The following is a 14,747-nucleotide window of genomic DNA, read 5'->3' as shown; positions in this document are numbered from 1 at the left end:
TATTTTGAGTGCCCTATCAGTCTCTAGTAGGTGTCTATGTTTACGTTCCACCCTACCATTCTGCTGGGGCCTCCCAACAACACTAGTCTGATGAACCAAACCCATATCTTTAAACAAATTACCACGGACATGATACAAAAATTCTGACCCATTATCAGTTCTAATAATTTTTATCTTAGCATTAAACTGAGTGATAACATAAGCAAAGAAATCTTTGACTAACTTGTAAACTTGATCCTTTGTTTTAAACAATATAGTCCAAGTATTCCTTGAGAAATCATCAAGGATAGTTAAAAAATACTTAGCACCTGACATAGCAGGGGTCTTATAAGGACCCCAAACATCCATATGCATTAATTCAAAAACACAAAAAGCTTTAGAAGAACTAGTAGGAAATGGCAATTAATGATGCTTAGATAGAACACAAGTTTCACAATGCTTAACCTTCTTTCCATTATTATGAAGAGTATTTACATAGTTGAGTTTATCAAAACCTATATGGCCTAATCTGGCATGTAACAAATCCACAGAAGCTGAACATGAACTACTGTTTGCAGAATGTAAAGACTGGCTAACAGAACTAGTACAACCTAAAGTTTTTGAAACAATGGAAACTACTTTATTCACTAAGTCTTGAATGTTAAAGTTTTGAAATCTGTAGAGATCTCCTATTCGTCTGCCAGTAGCAATGACAAGTTTAGTTGAAAGATCCTGAAAAGAACAATTGGCAGCAGAAAACACATCAAACAATTTGTTATCATCAATCAGTTTACTAACAGATAGGAGATTCTGTTTAAAATCAGAAATCAATAAAACATTCTGCAGCAAGATTTTGTCATTTAATCTAATATCACCAACTTTAGATACATGCTTAATACTACCATCTGGAAGACCTATAGGCAAGGATTTAGGCAAGAATCTAACATTATGCAATAAACGAGTGTTAAAGGTCATATGGTCAGAAGCACCAGTGTCAATGATCCAGTCATGTAAAAACAAATTATGATGAACAGCATTAGCAAGTGAATTAGGAACCATACCTGTAAAATTAGAGGATGATAAAGATGGCATGTTGTCTGAAATCCTCTTGAGAACCTGATCAACGACAGATGTGACCAATCCATCTAACATATTTGGATCAAAAGACTGAGAAGTACTGGCATCAGAAGACTGAACTAGAGGATGATCATCTTCAGAATCATTATGTTCAATAACATGAACAGTATTTGCACTTTTCTTGTACCCAGACTTCCCACCAAAATTCTTAGGTTTAGGTTTGGCAGGTTTTGTAGGAGGCTTAGCAGTCTTATCACTAAGAAATCCAACCAAACGATAACACTTATCAATCTTATGCCCTGGTTTACCACAGTAATCACACCCATTAACCCAAAAACATTCATCTAGGTTATGATTGTTCATCTTACAGTGACTGCAATACTTCTTCTCCTTTTTCTCATGAGTATTAACATCAACAGCCTTGAAAGAAGCATAAGCAGATGCTTCAGTCAAGACTTCAACAGACTCAACAACATGCTTTTGTTTCTCAATTTTCTGTAACAACCCTAATGCTCTATTGATGGTAGGCAAAGGATCCATTGAAAGAATTTGGGTTCTAATATTGTCAAAACCAGTGTTTAATCCCATTAAAAACTGTATTAGCTTGGAATTATTCTCTCGAGCAACAATTCTATTCATAAGAGTGCATGAACATTGAGCAATCTTATCATAAGAACACTGAGGAATTGGGTCAAGACTGTCCAATGTTTCCCAGTAATTCTTCAACTTGCTATAATATTCAACAAGAGATAAATTGGACTGACTTACAACATCAAGATCCTTCTTGAGTTGATAGATTTCTATAGCATTCGCCTGACCATATCGTTCCAGCAATTCTCCCAGAGTTCTTTAGCTGACTTCACATATTTGAGATTGTCGCGAATTGACTTGTCTAAAGAATTGAGAATCCATTTCATCACCATCAAATCGCAGCGCACCCACTGATGAAACTTCTTATCCGTCTTAGGAGGTTGAGGAAGCGTACCATCGATGAAGCAATCTTTGTTCTTCGAAGCAAGAGCCATCAAGATATCTTGTTTCCAACCCTTTTTCCGTCATTACCATTAAACAATGGTGAAATCAGGTGCGAAAACGGCTCATCAGATGATGACAAATACAAAGGATCATCATAGAAGTCATAACCATGACTACTTTCTTTAGAATTCTCAGGCATATTGTAAGTTTGATTGAATTAAAAAGATCAAGAAATGTGTTTGATATAATGTTGATCAAAATCCGATCAAGAAATGTGTTTGATATGATGTTGATCAAAATTTGATCAGGAAATATGATTTTATGATTGATTATGAAAGCGGAAGCGAAAGTATGAAATAATTTTGGAAAGAAAAACGGTGGATCGAACTAATTGGCTCTGATACCATATTAGAATGATGAATATGTGATCATGATTAGAGAGAAGATTGGAGGAAGAAATTATATTGAGCAAAAGTGATTTCAATGTTTATTGCATCATGTATTTATAGTGCATACACTACACCGACATAATCTTAACTACCATGGTTACTATAACTAACTCAGGTTAGTTATAACAAACTTTTACATAACTAACTTATATTTGTTAGTTACTCTATCTTATACTTTTATATAGGAGCATTAATTCAAGCCAATCCAATTTAACTGTGCCATTCTAAAAGCGTGGTACACAAGTGGAAAAAAGAAAAAGGATATTATTAAAATTAAATCCAGAAAATAGAGTAGAATTATATTTGTTGCACATGCAAAACAATTTTCAGAATAATTTTTTTTAGATCAATACATTTAACTGTAACAAACATTTTTTTTTTGTAAAAAAAGGTTGTTATCATGTAAAATCGCCTAACACAAACATCGTGTAAAATTAGTCGATTAATAAAGTATTTTGACTCATTTAAATAAAAGTTAATTATTGTTTAAACAAACATCTTATATAAAATCGCCTTATACACAAATTTATGGTTAAAAATCAATTTCTCACAAATTAGGGTATATCCACTTAAATTAATTAAGTTAATTGATAAAGTCATAAGAACTGATACTCATGATCTGAGTTCGAATCCCATTAACATCAAAACTACCTTTCCCTCTTTAGATCTAGAAAACAAATAAGGGCCAATCATGCAAAGATTCTATTGAAAACCTAAAAGAAAGATTTTTATTTTTATTTTGCAGAATGAGATGTAAACAAGGGTGAAAGAGTGAAAGGAGGACCCACGAAGTGATGACTGACTGGCACTAATACTGGAAAAAAAGGTCGCGAGTATTCCGGGCGATGAAGTTTATTTATGGGGCCCCTGCTCTCTTGATATGTCACTACTCTCACCTTTCTTCACTCTTTATTTTTACTTTATACCCACCACTTTGTACTCTGTATTAATGTACTTCGTATTTGTCATTGCCTAAACAGCTTCTCTCCCCTTGATTAGAGGCAATCTGAACCCGAGCCGGCTCTAATGTGAATATTACGGCTCGTGGGTGAGTAGATTAGTGGATTTCAGACGATTTAGGGTTCGAGTTCCTGTATTCTACTGAAACCAGAGCTGGTAAATCTGGTCCAATCCAAGTGGTCTGCGTCAAATCCGAGCAAACCCGTCTCGACAGAATCAGAGAATGTTGCAAACTGAAACCGGCCCGACCAGATGACGATCTGTAACACGAACCCAATAATCAGTGACCAAAAGCCGAATCTTAACCGACTAAATTGGTGACCCAATTATTAAACTTAATACTTATCAAGATGAAAGTGATTTAATATTTGGTTTGCAGAGAAGTGGTGATTGACCCCCATAACTTTGTGCAATTGTGAAATAAACCCCCACAACTTTTAATTGGAGTGATTATGCCATAACTTACATAGTCAGTGAAATTAAACTCTTCGATCAAAATCTCACGAGAAATTCAATTTATCATATCACAAAAGTAAAAAAAAAAAGGTTATGTTTTTATGAAAAATATAAAATAAAAGTTAAATAAATTTAATCAAAATAAAAAAAATAGCATAAATTAGATAAAAAAACTAAAAATATTTTACGAGAATCAAACAATTTATTATTTTTATATAAAGTAGAAAATTTTCAAATTTTTTTCACAATTTTCGTAAAAATATTTCAATTGCAAAATATTTTGTTAGGTAGTTATGTTAAAATCAGAAGTGGGAATAAAAGATTTTCATGACAAAAAATATAAAAAATATAATAAAAGAGTAAAAAATATTCAAATATTTCTATTTTTCAACATTTCAAAAAAATTCACATAAAATTTTTAATTTTTTTTTTAAATTATACCGAATTATATACGTATGTAAAAAAATGGTTTTAGTATGTAATACGTATGATTTTAGTATGTTATACGTATACGTGTTAGTATAATTGTTGGTATATAATGATATTTAGGTGAAGTTTTGTATTGAATTTGATTGCACCTTATGGGGCCAAATTACTCTAATTGAAAGTTGTGGAGGTTAATTTCACAATTGCACAAAGTTATGGGGGTCAATCACCACTTTTCCGGTTTTGTTTTACATTTGAATTAATAATGAAATAATTAAGCCAAATAATTGTTGAAAACTAAATTTAATGGCCAAATGAATTAATGTGATAAAGTAACTTGACCCGATAAGACCCGTCCCAAACCTGATCCGATTCTATACATCATTTGATCCGAAATGACCCGACTCAATACGACCCTACACGAACTCGATTCAACCCGAAAGAGTAGGATGGCCCCATTTGACACGAATCCGATAAAATCTGACCCGACCCAAACACAACCCAACCCAACCCAACCCAACTGCCCCAATTGTCACCTCTAACTGAAATGTCGTGTATTCGTCATTTGTGTTCACTTTTATGGGTAAATTATACCATGCACCCAGGAGTATAGTGCATGGTACTCTCACTCTTAATTTTTTTAATAAAATAAATCTTAAATTTTATAAATTAGGAAAAATAATACCATTATTCATACTTTTTATTTCTCTATAAATAGAGATCATATTTGATACATTTTGTTATTTATTTTAATTTTACTCACATATTCGCATCACTTATTGACATATTCATAATAATGAGATATTTGTATCATATTACAGAATTATTTTTATTCCTCCAAATTATTTTGTACTATACGATTTTGATAAGGAATAAAACGTTTATGACCATACTAAATATTACACGAGACAATACATATTAATCAAACTACAATGTTATACTCCCTCCTATTCAATATAAACTTCCCTATTTTATTTTCCGTCTATTCACAATAACTTCCCTATTTCATTTTTTGGTAAGTGTTTGTGTGATCCAAATTTAATTGTATACTGGGTCAGTGTATTTGTGTGGTCCAAATTTATTTATATGGTGGGGTAATGTATTTCCTTGATTTTTGTGTCAAAATGAAAGGGGAAGTTTATTGTGAATAAGAGGGAGCATTAACTAAACTGAAAGTGAATATAATAGAGTCATGTAGTGAATAACTGAATATCACACTACATAGTTCATATTCATCAAACAAACTAAAAGTGAATATAATAGTGTCATATTTGTGAATATCGCCTATATAATACAGAGTAGTGTTCATTAAACAATATCTCTATATTCACTAAACTTAAAGTGAATATGATAGTGTTATATCGTGATCGTGAACATAATATTACAAAACATTTAAAGTGAATATGACAATGGTAACTGCTTCCTAAAAGTGGAGTTAATGTTTATGTTTTTTTTAAAAAAAATTAAAAAATAGGAAGTTGATAAAAAAAAAATACTATAGGAAGTTGAGAATAAGTGGGAAGTTGGAGGGAGTATGAAGTATCCTACGCATGGGTTTAAGATATAAGAATTGCACTTTTATTCAAGACTAGATGAATTAGGTTTAATGAGATATTTTATTAGTGGACAACTAGTACTATTATCCAAAACATACCCAACTCGAAATACTACAAACCAATCAAAGTGGCTAGCTGGAATGAACTCGATTGAAATCAAACTGAAACCAAAACTGAAGTCAACCTATTTAAATCAAACTGATTTAACCTGATCCAAAACTGAACAAAATGACCTATTTGCCAGGTCTAATAATTTTGAATACCGTTTATAAACTCCATCTTAAAAATTGATGTTATCTTATCACTATTATTAGATAACCTGTGTGTTCTTGGACAAGATATAGACAACTTAATAAGTTAATAGCATTTGATAGACAACCTTATTATCATTTCTACTAAGTCAGTTCACATCAATTCTGTACAATTTGTCACAATTATTGCCTATTTTGTTGCATGCTTATATTACTAGTAGTTTGTACGTTGCACTTTTGGCGTATCCTATATCTCTACTTTAAGAATTTGTCCTTGATGAAAATTGATTGAAATTCATACATCAGAAATACTCAAGAGTATATGTAACTTAAAACATATATCTTACATAACAAATAGAAATTCAGTTCATGAACTATATAATCAGTTATAGTACAATTGGAAGCTATTAACTTATGTAATTTAAATCCATTCATAATGTTGGAAATGGCTATTTAAACAAAATAAATTTGAATCCTCTGCATTTTCGCCTCCCTCTGCCAACTTCAAAATATTTAACAAAATTAAAATTTATGGAGTATAACGCTATTAATAAAGCTGAAAATTATAAATCCATTCTGCATTTTAGATATTTTTTTTTTAAATTATGATTGTTACATCTAACTAAATAAGATTTGTCACTCGTCTTGTTGAAATATGCAGAGTAAATACATACTCTCCTTGACATCATAAATTCTATTACCAACAACCAACTATTTATTCTATTTGTCCGTAAACTATTTTTAATTTTAAAATTGAAACCAACTATTTGATCTATTTGTCCGTAAACTATTTTTAATTTTAAAATTGATTGAAAATGAAACTCGCATAAATTCAATTTGAGTATTTTGATTTTTTTTTGGAAATGATAGCTATTATAAATAAGAGGATTACTTAGCAGATTAGAAATAATCTCATCTCATGTTCCATCCTTTAAATAGATAAATACCGTGGATACTACTATAGTTTTGGTGCTTGTACTATGTTTTTAATTTGTGTCAACGAAGAATATTGGGACTATAAATAATAAAAATATACAAAAGTAGGATAAAAGATGCAAAAATGCAAATTGTTTTAAGTGTTGTTTGGCTACCCCTTATAAAAATGGGAATCCAAAAATCTCATGGATTACAAAATAGAGTTATTTCGTTGCCCTTTTATAGGTAAAATGTAGGCATTCTATTTTAGAAATTTACAATGATATAATGGGATTTTTGGATTACCCACTAGCGCCGGTGATTGACAACTCCTTTTTTTTTTTTTTTTTTTTTTTGCCCGATTTTTTGATCAATCAAATAATAACTTAGGGCTTTTGTTAAACATAACCTTTAAAAGAAAAAAAATTCCAAACACCACCTTTAAGAAAAAAAGTTTGTCAAATACAACGTTTAATAAAATTTTTTTGCCAAACACGACATTCTGGCCAAATTTCATCAACTTAAAGCATTTCCGGTCACTTAAGTGTTTCGCACATGACAACCTACTTTGACTCCCTTCAAACCACCACTTGCAACCAACAACCACCACAAACAACACAACTACGACCTACCTTACACTCCCTTCTACCTACATACCAAATTTCAGACCAAACAAATTAACGTAACCCTATTAAAAGAACCCCCAAAAACCTCCTAACCACCCGTTGTAAACCCAGGCTTACCACAACCCTCTCCTGACCAGCCTTAATTTACACACAAATTGACCCCACATAAGACCGCCTTTGACCATCATGCTGACAACCCTGCAAATCCTGTACTCCCACCTTTACAACGAGTCCTATATAGAACACCTCAAACTGACCTCGTTTGCTATCTCAAATATCGACTGAAAGTCACCCCATTGCGAGTGGTCAGAAAATGCTTTAAGGTTGACGGAATCGGGCTAAAATGTCGTGTTTGACCAAAAAAATTATATTAAAAATTAAGTTTGACAAACTTTTTTTTTAAAAGGTAGTGTTTAGAATTTTTTTTTTTTTTTTTTTTTTAAAGATGGTATTTGACAAAAAAAAAAACCAATAACTTACAATAATTACAAGTCGTTAACTCATTGTAATTTCAGTGAAATTCATGATTTCAAAGTTTACTTTTTACTATGGGTACATATTGGTTGCACGTGGTACTTGGTGCAGTATCAAAATTGGTCAAATTGATGGATGATCAGAGGTTAAATCGTTAGTCACTGCTAAAGCTAGGCTTGGAAATGATCAAACTTACCTTTCCACTGTTTACTGTTTTAACTGTTTTCCGTCGTACTAAAATGCCACTGCTAGTGTACTAACTACTTGGTCACCAACCACTCTCACTAACCATGGCCATGCCTCATGACGGGCCGGATCTTTAAAGGGTTGGCCTTTCAAGCTCGAAAATTTGATATAGGATGAGTACTCGTACGACGTACTCCGTATTGTATTTGGTTGGTTTCGAAGGGAAAGTTTTAACTCTAGGGTTTGTGTTATATTTGGACTTCATTTAGGCTCTATTTTGAAAGATATTTCAGGTATTTTATTTGACTAAATTAAAAATTTTGATCAATATTTCAATTAGCTTATTTTTTTTAGGTATAATTGTTTGGCAATGGTACCTTAAATAAAAAGGTATATGAGGTAACATGTAAAATCTCAAATTTTCAATTCAGAAGGTTTTATCCTTCTTAAATTAAGACAAAAATAATATGACTATTTTACGATAAAATGTGAAAAATTCCGATAAAAAATTACCATCAGTTTATTGTTATAAAGTGACAATTTTAGTTATAACTTTTTATCATTAAATAGTCACTTTTTAATTATATAGTGATGACATTTTTCTCATCTTAAGACCATCCCCAAGCAGAGGTTGCGCTAATTAGGTCGCGACCCGGTTTTACTTTTAATCCCGATTTATTTATCTTGACCTACTTTCACCCTCTCAAGCAGAACGTCACGACCAAGGTCATCAACCCAATCATTTTTCACTTTCCAACCAATTACAACTCTCCACATTATATCACATTTTCACATATTTTTTTTATTATTTATTAATATTGTCAAGCAATCACATATCTCCACATATATAGGTCATGAGTTGGGTCAATTTGCTCCACCAAAGGTCACAAATTGACCTCTTGTCCCCAAAGGTCACCATAATTTTCTAATTAAATGGTGATTAGTGTGACCAAACAAGGTCATGACCTAGCAATTGACCTTGCTTGGGCATGGTAAGAGAAAGGCAGCTCTCTATCCTTCTTAAAGATTTTCCACATTAACTTCATCACAAATTAGGGTCAAACTCTTAAAACTTCAATCTTAAAGAAGTAAAAGGTTATGGGGGTGTTTGGTAAACAGCGGATTGACAAAAAAATAGCATATTTGGGACTTTAAGCATATTTGACCGGTCAATATGCTATTTGGGGTGTTTGGTAAACAGCATATTGGGATAGTAGATTGGGGCCGAATCTACTATTTTACAATATGCTGCTCCCCCCAGCATATTCTAAGAGTAGATTGGGAAAAAAATAAATTCACATTTTTACCCTTAGGAAAATATAACCTTACCTTTATTTCATAGTTAATTCATGTACTTACTTGTCATTTTACAAAAGATTGAGATAATCTGCTAATTTAAATCTGCTACTTACCAAACACCTTTAACAAAATCTGCTAATCGAATATACTAGTCAAACCTGTCAACAAAATCTGCTAATTATAATATGCTTTCACAATCTGCTTCTGCCAATATTAATCCGCTGTTTACCAAACAGAGCCTATAAATAATTAACATGCATGTAAAAGATACAAAAATCTTAAAGGAGTATTACATTTGTTATACAAAAATCTTCCATAAAAATAAAGTTTTAACCGAAAAAGTAACATATATGGTAGTAAAAAAAAAACTATGGTTAAATTATCGCATTGGAGACTGTGTAAAAGCCATGTGAAAAATCAATATGAATGAGAGGAGTACTTTTTACTCCCTCCTATTCCAGATAATTGTCCCATTGTCCATTTTCGTCTAGTCGGATAACTGTCTCATTGTCTATTTTTGGTAAGTGTTGTGTGGTTCAAATTCAATTCCATTTCTGTCTATTCACATAACTGTCCCATTGTCCGTTTTGTGTGGTCTAAACTCACTTTCTTAATTCTTGTGCCATTTTCACAATGGGACGGTTATGTAGAATAGGAGGGAGTATATTTTATCTTCTCCTTTTACCTTTCATTTATATTTATTACTATTAAGAATGCCATTTTATGTTATTTTAGCAAATATAAGGTATCATATAAGTTTTCAATTAATTTTAAGGTAATTTCCTTGTTTCATCTAATTTTTTTACTTTAATTTTAGCGAGTTTTAACAAATAATTTTTTAGTAACATTTAATGTTAAAATTCCCGAGAAAAATTGTGATGAGTTGGGGGTTAAATGTCAAGGAGCTTTGGAAGGTAGGGGAGGGGCGGGGTGGGGTGGTTTAAGGTTTTGGGTTGGGGGTTAAGCGGGGTTAAGCGAGTATGGTTGGGTTGCAAATGGGAAGATAACGGGTGTTGTACAACGAGTATGGCGGGTGCTGGTTATACGGTGATGGTGGTGTTGATGGGTGGTGGAGGTTGGTATAAGTGACATGATAGAGTGGTTATTTGTGGTTTGACTTACTCTGGATGAGAGAATAGTAAAAGAAAAAGTTACTGAGTTGGGAGATTGAATGTTAAGGAGTTTTTGGTAAAAAAAGAGGGAACGAAATTGAATAATCAAATAATAATATATATATAGAGTGATTATTTTTCTATCCTTAACCCTATGCACATTATTATTACCAAAAAGTTGTTAGGAAAATTTCCTAGTGAATCTGCAACGCCCCCATCTACCAAGGAGACTTAACAAGACCTTTCCTAGCAGATAAGGGCATTACCATCTTGGTTGCCCGAGGAATAGTAAATATCATAACGTCAATAAAAGAACTATTTAAGTTTAGTACAAGTTAACTTAACCAAAGAAAAGATACAACAGATCAACAACAACTATCAACTATGGTGATACTAATCCATGGCAAGACTCGGTGAAAGACTCGTCCCTCCAACGCACCCAGCTAAGCTTCACATATCAACACCTGCTAAGACTGACTGCTCACCATAATGGATCACGACAGATACATAACAAGAATTTAAAGAAGAAAATAAAACCACACAAGGTCAGTAACTGAAGAATAACAGATAAACAAGATACAACATACACACATCCAACTCCAACTCCAAACATCCATCAATCATCTGACTAACCCGAAGGTAAAGTCCTGCCAGAATATCCAACGCAACAGATATTCCACACCGCTAGTGGGGGACCACAGCCTTTCCCACCTAAGCCCCGTTCATCTCCATCGAGCGAATAACCCATGTCCATTAATGTGTACATCCCCCTTGTGACGGGAACCACAAGGGGCGAATCAAGGCGTGAATCCATTCCCGACGATGACTTCACTCAGTCAGGGACGCACCCCATACACAAACACAATAATGCTATCACACAATTAACGATGTTACACACTACACAAAACAAACAATCAACAGTACTGAGTAGGAAAAAACCAACCTTTAGCAAATAGCAGCCATACCGCATACATCCATACGAAGATAAGACAACCTCCATCACACGTATCACAAACAGTAGGGAAAACCCTATTACTAACAACCATAACTAATACAACGAAACCTAAATATGATGATGATGACTTACCTATGCTCGGCATTCCGGCGACAAGACCGCTACCCGACTCAAATCTCCATCCCCATGGTGTCTCCAAGTGTAGAGGGTCTCAAAAGGTTGAAGATTGGTGAAGGAGAAGAAGTGTCGTCGATTAGGTTTAGGAAGAAAGAAATGAAAAACTGATTTGGGGTTTACGACTTCACAATTTATAACTTATCGCTGAAACCGCCATACTCGATCGAGTGGCCTCTACTCGATCGAGTTACTAGACTACTCGATCGAGTAGCCTACGCTATATCGAGTTCCCCACTTTTAATGGTCACCAAGTACTAAGTCCGATTGTATGAAAGGTTCTCGAGGGTCTACCAAGTGTCTAAGGTCAGTCAACCGGGGCGAGTATTACAGAATCGATATTTTCAAAATTTCGTCTAATTCCATACTATAGTGTTCATATTATTGTAGTTACAATAAAAGTTGCTTGTTTCTGTCACAAGCTTGTGACGTCTCACAAGCCCTCTCCCACTTGCTTTTCCATTTGCCCTCCCACTTGCATCTTGTGAGATGTCACAAGCTTGTTTCGAAAAATGTCCGTCACAAATAAGAATTTGTGTTGTAGTTATTGCGTTTCCTTATTCTTGTAATTTCTTACTCAATAGCTTTGTTATGGATGTAGATTATTTTGTGATTGCCTTAGTTTGTCCCAAATTTTAAGGAAAAATTAAACGTAAGTCCATTTTACGATTGAAGGTAAAATGGTTGCTTACTCAGCCTCTCGATTGTGTTTAGCTATTGATGCGTCACTAATATTAGGATGTATGAGTCCAAAGATTGAAATCCGAAGTTAGGACCAGCAAACCCTAAACATCAAATAAAAGGCAACGACGATGAAGACTCGTCCATACGAGTTGTCTCCTTCAGATTGATTGAGATCCCCGGGGTCTTAGTTAAAGACCAGCCACGTCACGTTACCACATGTCAAGAGTACAAAAGTAAGGTACAACTCATTGTGTATAAATACCACACCAATTCAATACCAAGAAGGTTGACATTATTTCGCTATGTATACTCTCTCACATAACTCAGCTTTCCCTCTATACGAGCCCGCAAGAGAAACCTACCCTACACACCTCATGTACGTCCCAAGGTAAAAACTCTATTTCCTACACGTACTGACTTAGGCATCGGAGATGGTCTCTTCGGACACCCCTCATACCCTGTTTGCTACGTGTTTAGGTTGACTGGGGTCGGAGCCGAGGATGAGCATTGATGGAGGTCAAAGCCCGGCTATAGAGAAGCTAGTGGTTAATCTAGCTAATTTGTGTAGCTAATCATACGACATTTATATTAAGAAGTCTTTACCGAAACAATTATTATTGGTAGCGGTCGCAAACTTGTGGTCATCATTTATTGTACCAAATGAAGGGTAGAGTTCGTGTCTATGATTTGGGATTGAGCTACATGGGTGATGCGTGCATTTTATATAGGCATTTTGTACTTCATTTGCACGCATTCCTATGCATATTTAGTAGTGTTTAGCTATAAATGTCCCCCGAATTGTCTACTTTGATTTCTCTTGTATTATTGCAGGTATGAACCGGAGAGGAGATTAATAAAGCCTAAAACATATCCCTATGCATGCATTTAGGAAATGAGTTGAGTCGGAGCTTGGAGACTACTATTTTGAGATGCGCATAGAAGTAAGGAAGCTTAGCGGACAAAGGAAGAGCTCTATATTGCTAGTGCCTACTTTGAAGAGCCATATCTGGAGTTCTACAAATGATAATCATGAGATTCCAATTGGAGATGAAATATTATCCTCTTAGCTTTACAACGCCACCAAAAACGCCTTATTTTCCCAAGTAACGAAGAAATGGCGACCGTTCGAAGTTCAGTGCGCAAAGCAGGAATTACGCGCTGAACATTGCTCGGTCGAGGGGTTAATCTACTCGATTGACCCCTTTAAGTATTCGATGGACCACCTAATCTACTCGATCGAGCACTTAAGTATTCGGTCGACCACTTTTGAGCACTTTACTGTTTGATCGAATGCTTTTTGGGAAGATACTTCTCGATCGACTAACTTACAGTTTGTCGATCGAGCAAATCAAGTCTGACGCAACATATTTCAAGTCGAGACCTTTCAATTTTATCTTAGTTTATCTTATAATAATGATCTCTTATAAATAAGAGATTATTAGGTCATTTAGGGGATCCTTTTATCTCCTTTCATATCTCTCTTTCCTTTCATCTGAGAATTACTTTTTCGACGTTACTTTGCTCTATTTCCCCGGATCTGAACTTTTGTAATTTCTTTTACTCTCTTTATTTAATTTAATTCCCTTTTGCATATCTCTTTATACTATGTCTGTTATTATTTCATCTTTCGCTATTGTTTTATTCATTGTTATGCGTAACTAATCCCTTAATGCTCGGATTAGGGGAACCATGGTAGTATAACGATGATGCGATAATTGGTTTAGGAGATTTGGTTGTGAGAATTGTTTGATAGCAACATAACTGTAATTATTAGGTTGAATGCATGCAACTGAAGTAATTAAACTGGTTAAATTCAGACCTAGATCGAAAGATTGGAATGAACAGACCTGTTATGAACAATAGAATATTCTAATGAGGGTGAAAGCTAAGTTAGTAGTATTTTTGGGCGGATAGCGGACCGAAAGGACCTTTCCTTTACCCTTCTCGCATCAGACCGACTGACCTTACCTTTAGCAGATTTGTGTAATATTATGGTGAACTGACGTCCTGGCATATTTCTCTCTATCTTATTAATCTCCTATTTCAATTCTTGCTATTTAATTTCAGTTTGTTAGTTTAGTAAAAACAACTCAAACCCCCTACTTTGTGAACGTAGACAGACTGAGTAACGAGTAGATAGTGACCGCCTCTCTGTGGATACGATACCCGACTTGCCTCTGCTGCATTAGTTAG

General features: G+C 34.1%; 1 protein-coding gene across 1 annotated transcript; it reads right to left on the bottom strand.

Annotated features, from left to right (window-relative positions):
* Window positions 1-402: 402 nt before the first annotated feature.
* LOC141587913 (uncharacterized) lies at window positions 403-2,230 on the bottom strand. Its single transcript, XM_074409378.1, has 2 exons — window positions 2,102-2,230; window positions 403-1,869 (listed from the first exon to the last, which is right to left on the bottom strand). The coding sequence occupies exons 1-2, from the start codon at window positions 2,228-2,230 to the stop codon at window positions 403-405; spliced, it is 1,596 nt and encodes a 531-aa protein (XP_074265479.1).
* Window positions 2,231-14,747: the final 12,517 nt, after the last annotated feature.

The sequence above is a fragment of the Silene latifolia genome, chromosome 6 (assembly GCF_048544455.1).
Source record: "Silene latifolia isolate original U9 population chromosome 6, ASM4854445v1, whole genome shotgun sequence".
NCBI classification, from domain to species: Eukaryota; Viridiplantae; Streptophyta; class Magnoliopsida; order Caryophyllales; family Caryophyllaceae; genus Silene; species Silene latifolia.
This window is presented reverse-complemented; position numbering and strand designations above follow the sequence as displayed.

Bases quoted from the DNA above. Each gene is read 5' to 3' on its own strand.
- LOC141587913 (XM_074409378.1), bottom strand. From the start codon at position 2,230: ATGCCTGAGAATTCTAAAGAAAGTAGTCATGGTTATGACTTCTATGAT. The intron at 1,870-2,101 runs GTTGGAAACAAG...CGATATGGTCAG, and splicing joins ATGGTAATGACGGAAAAAGG to GCGAATGCTATAGAAATCTA.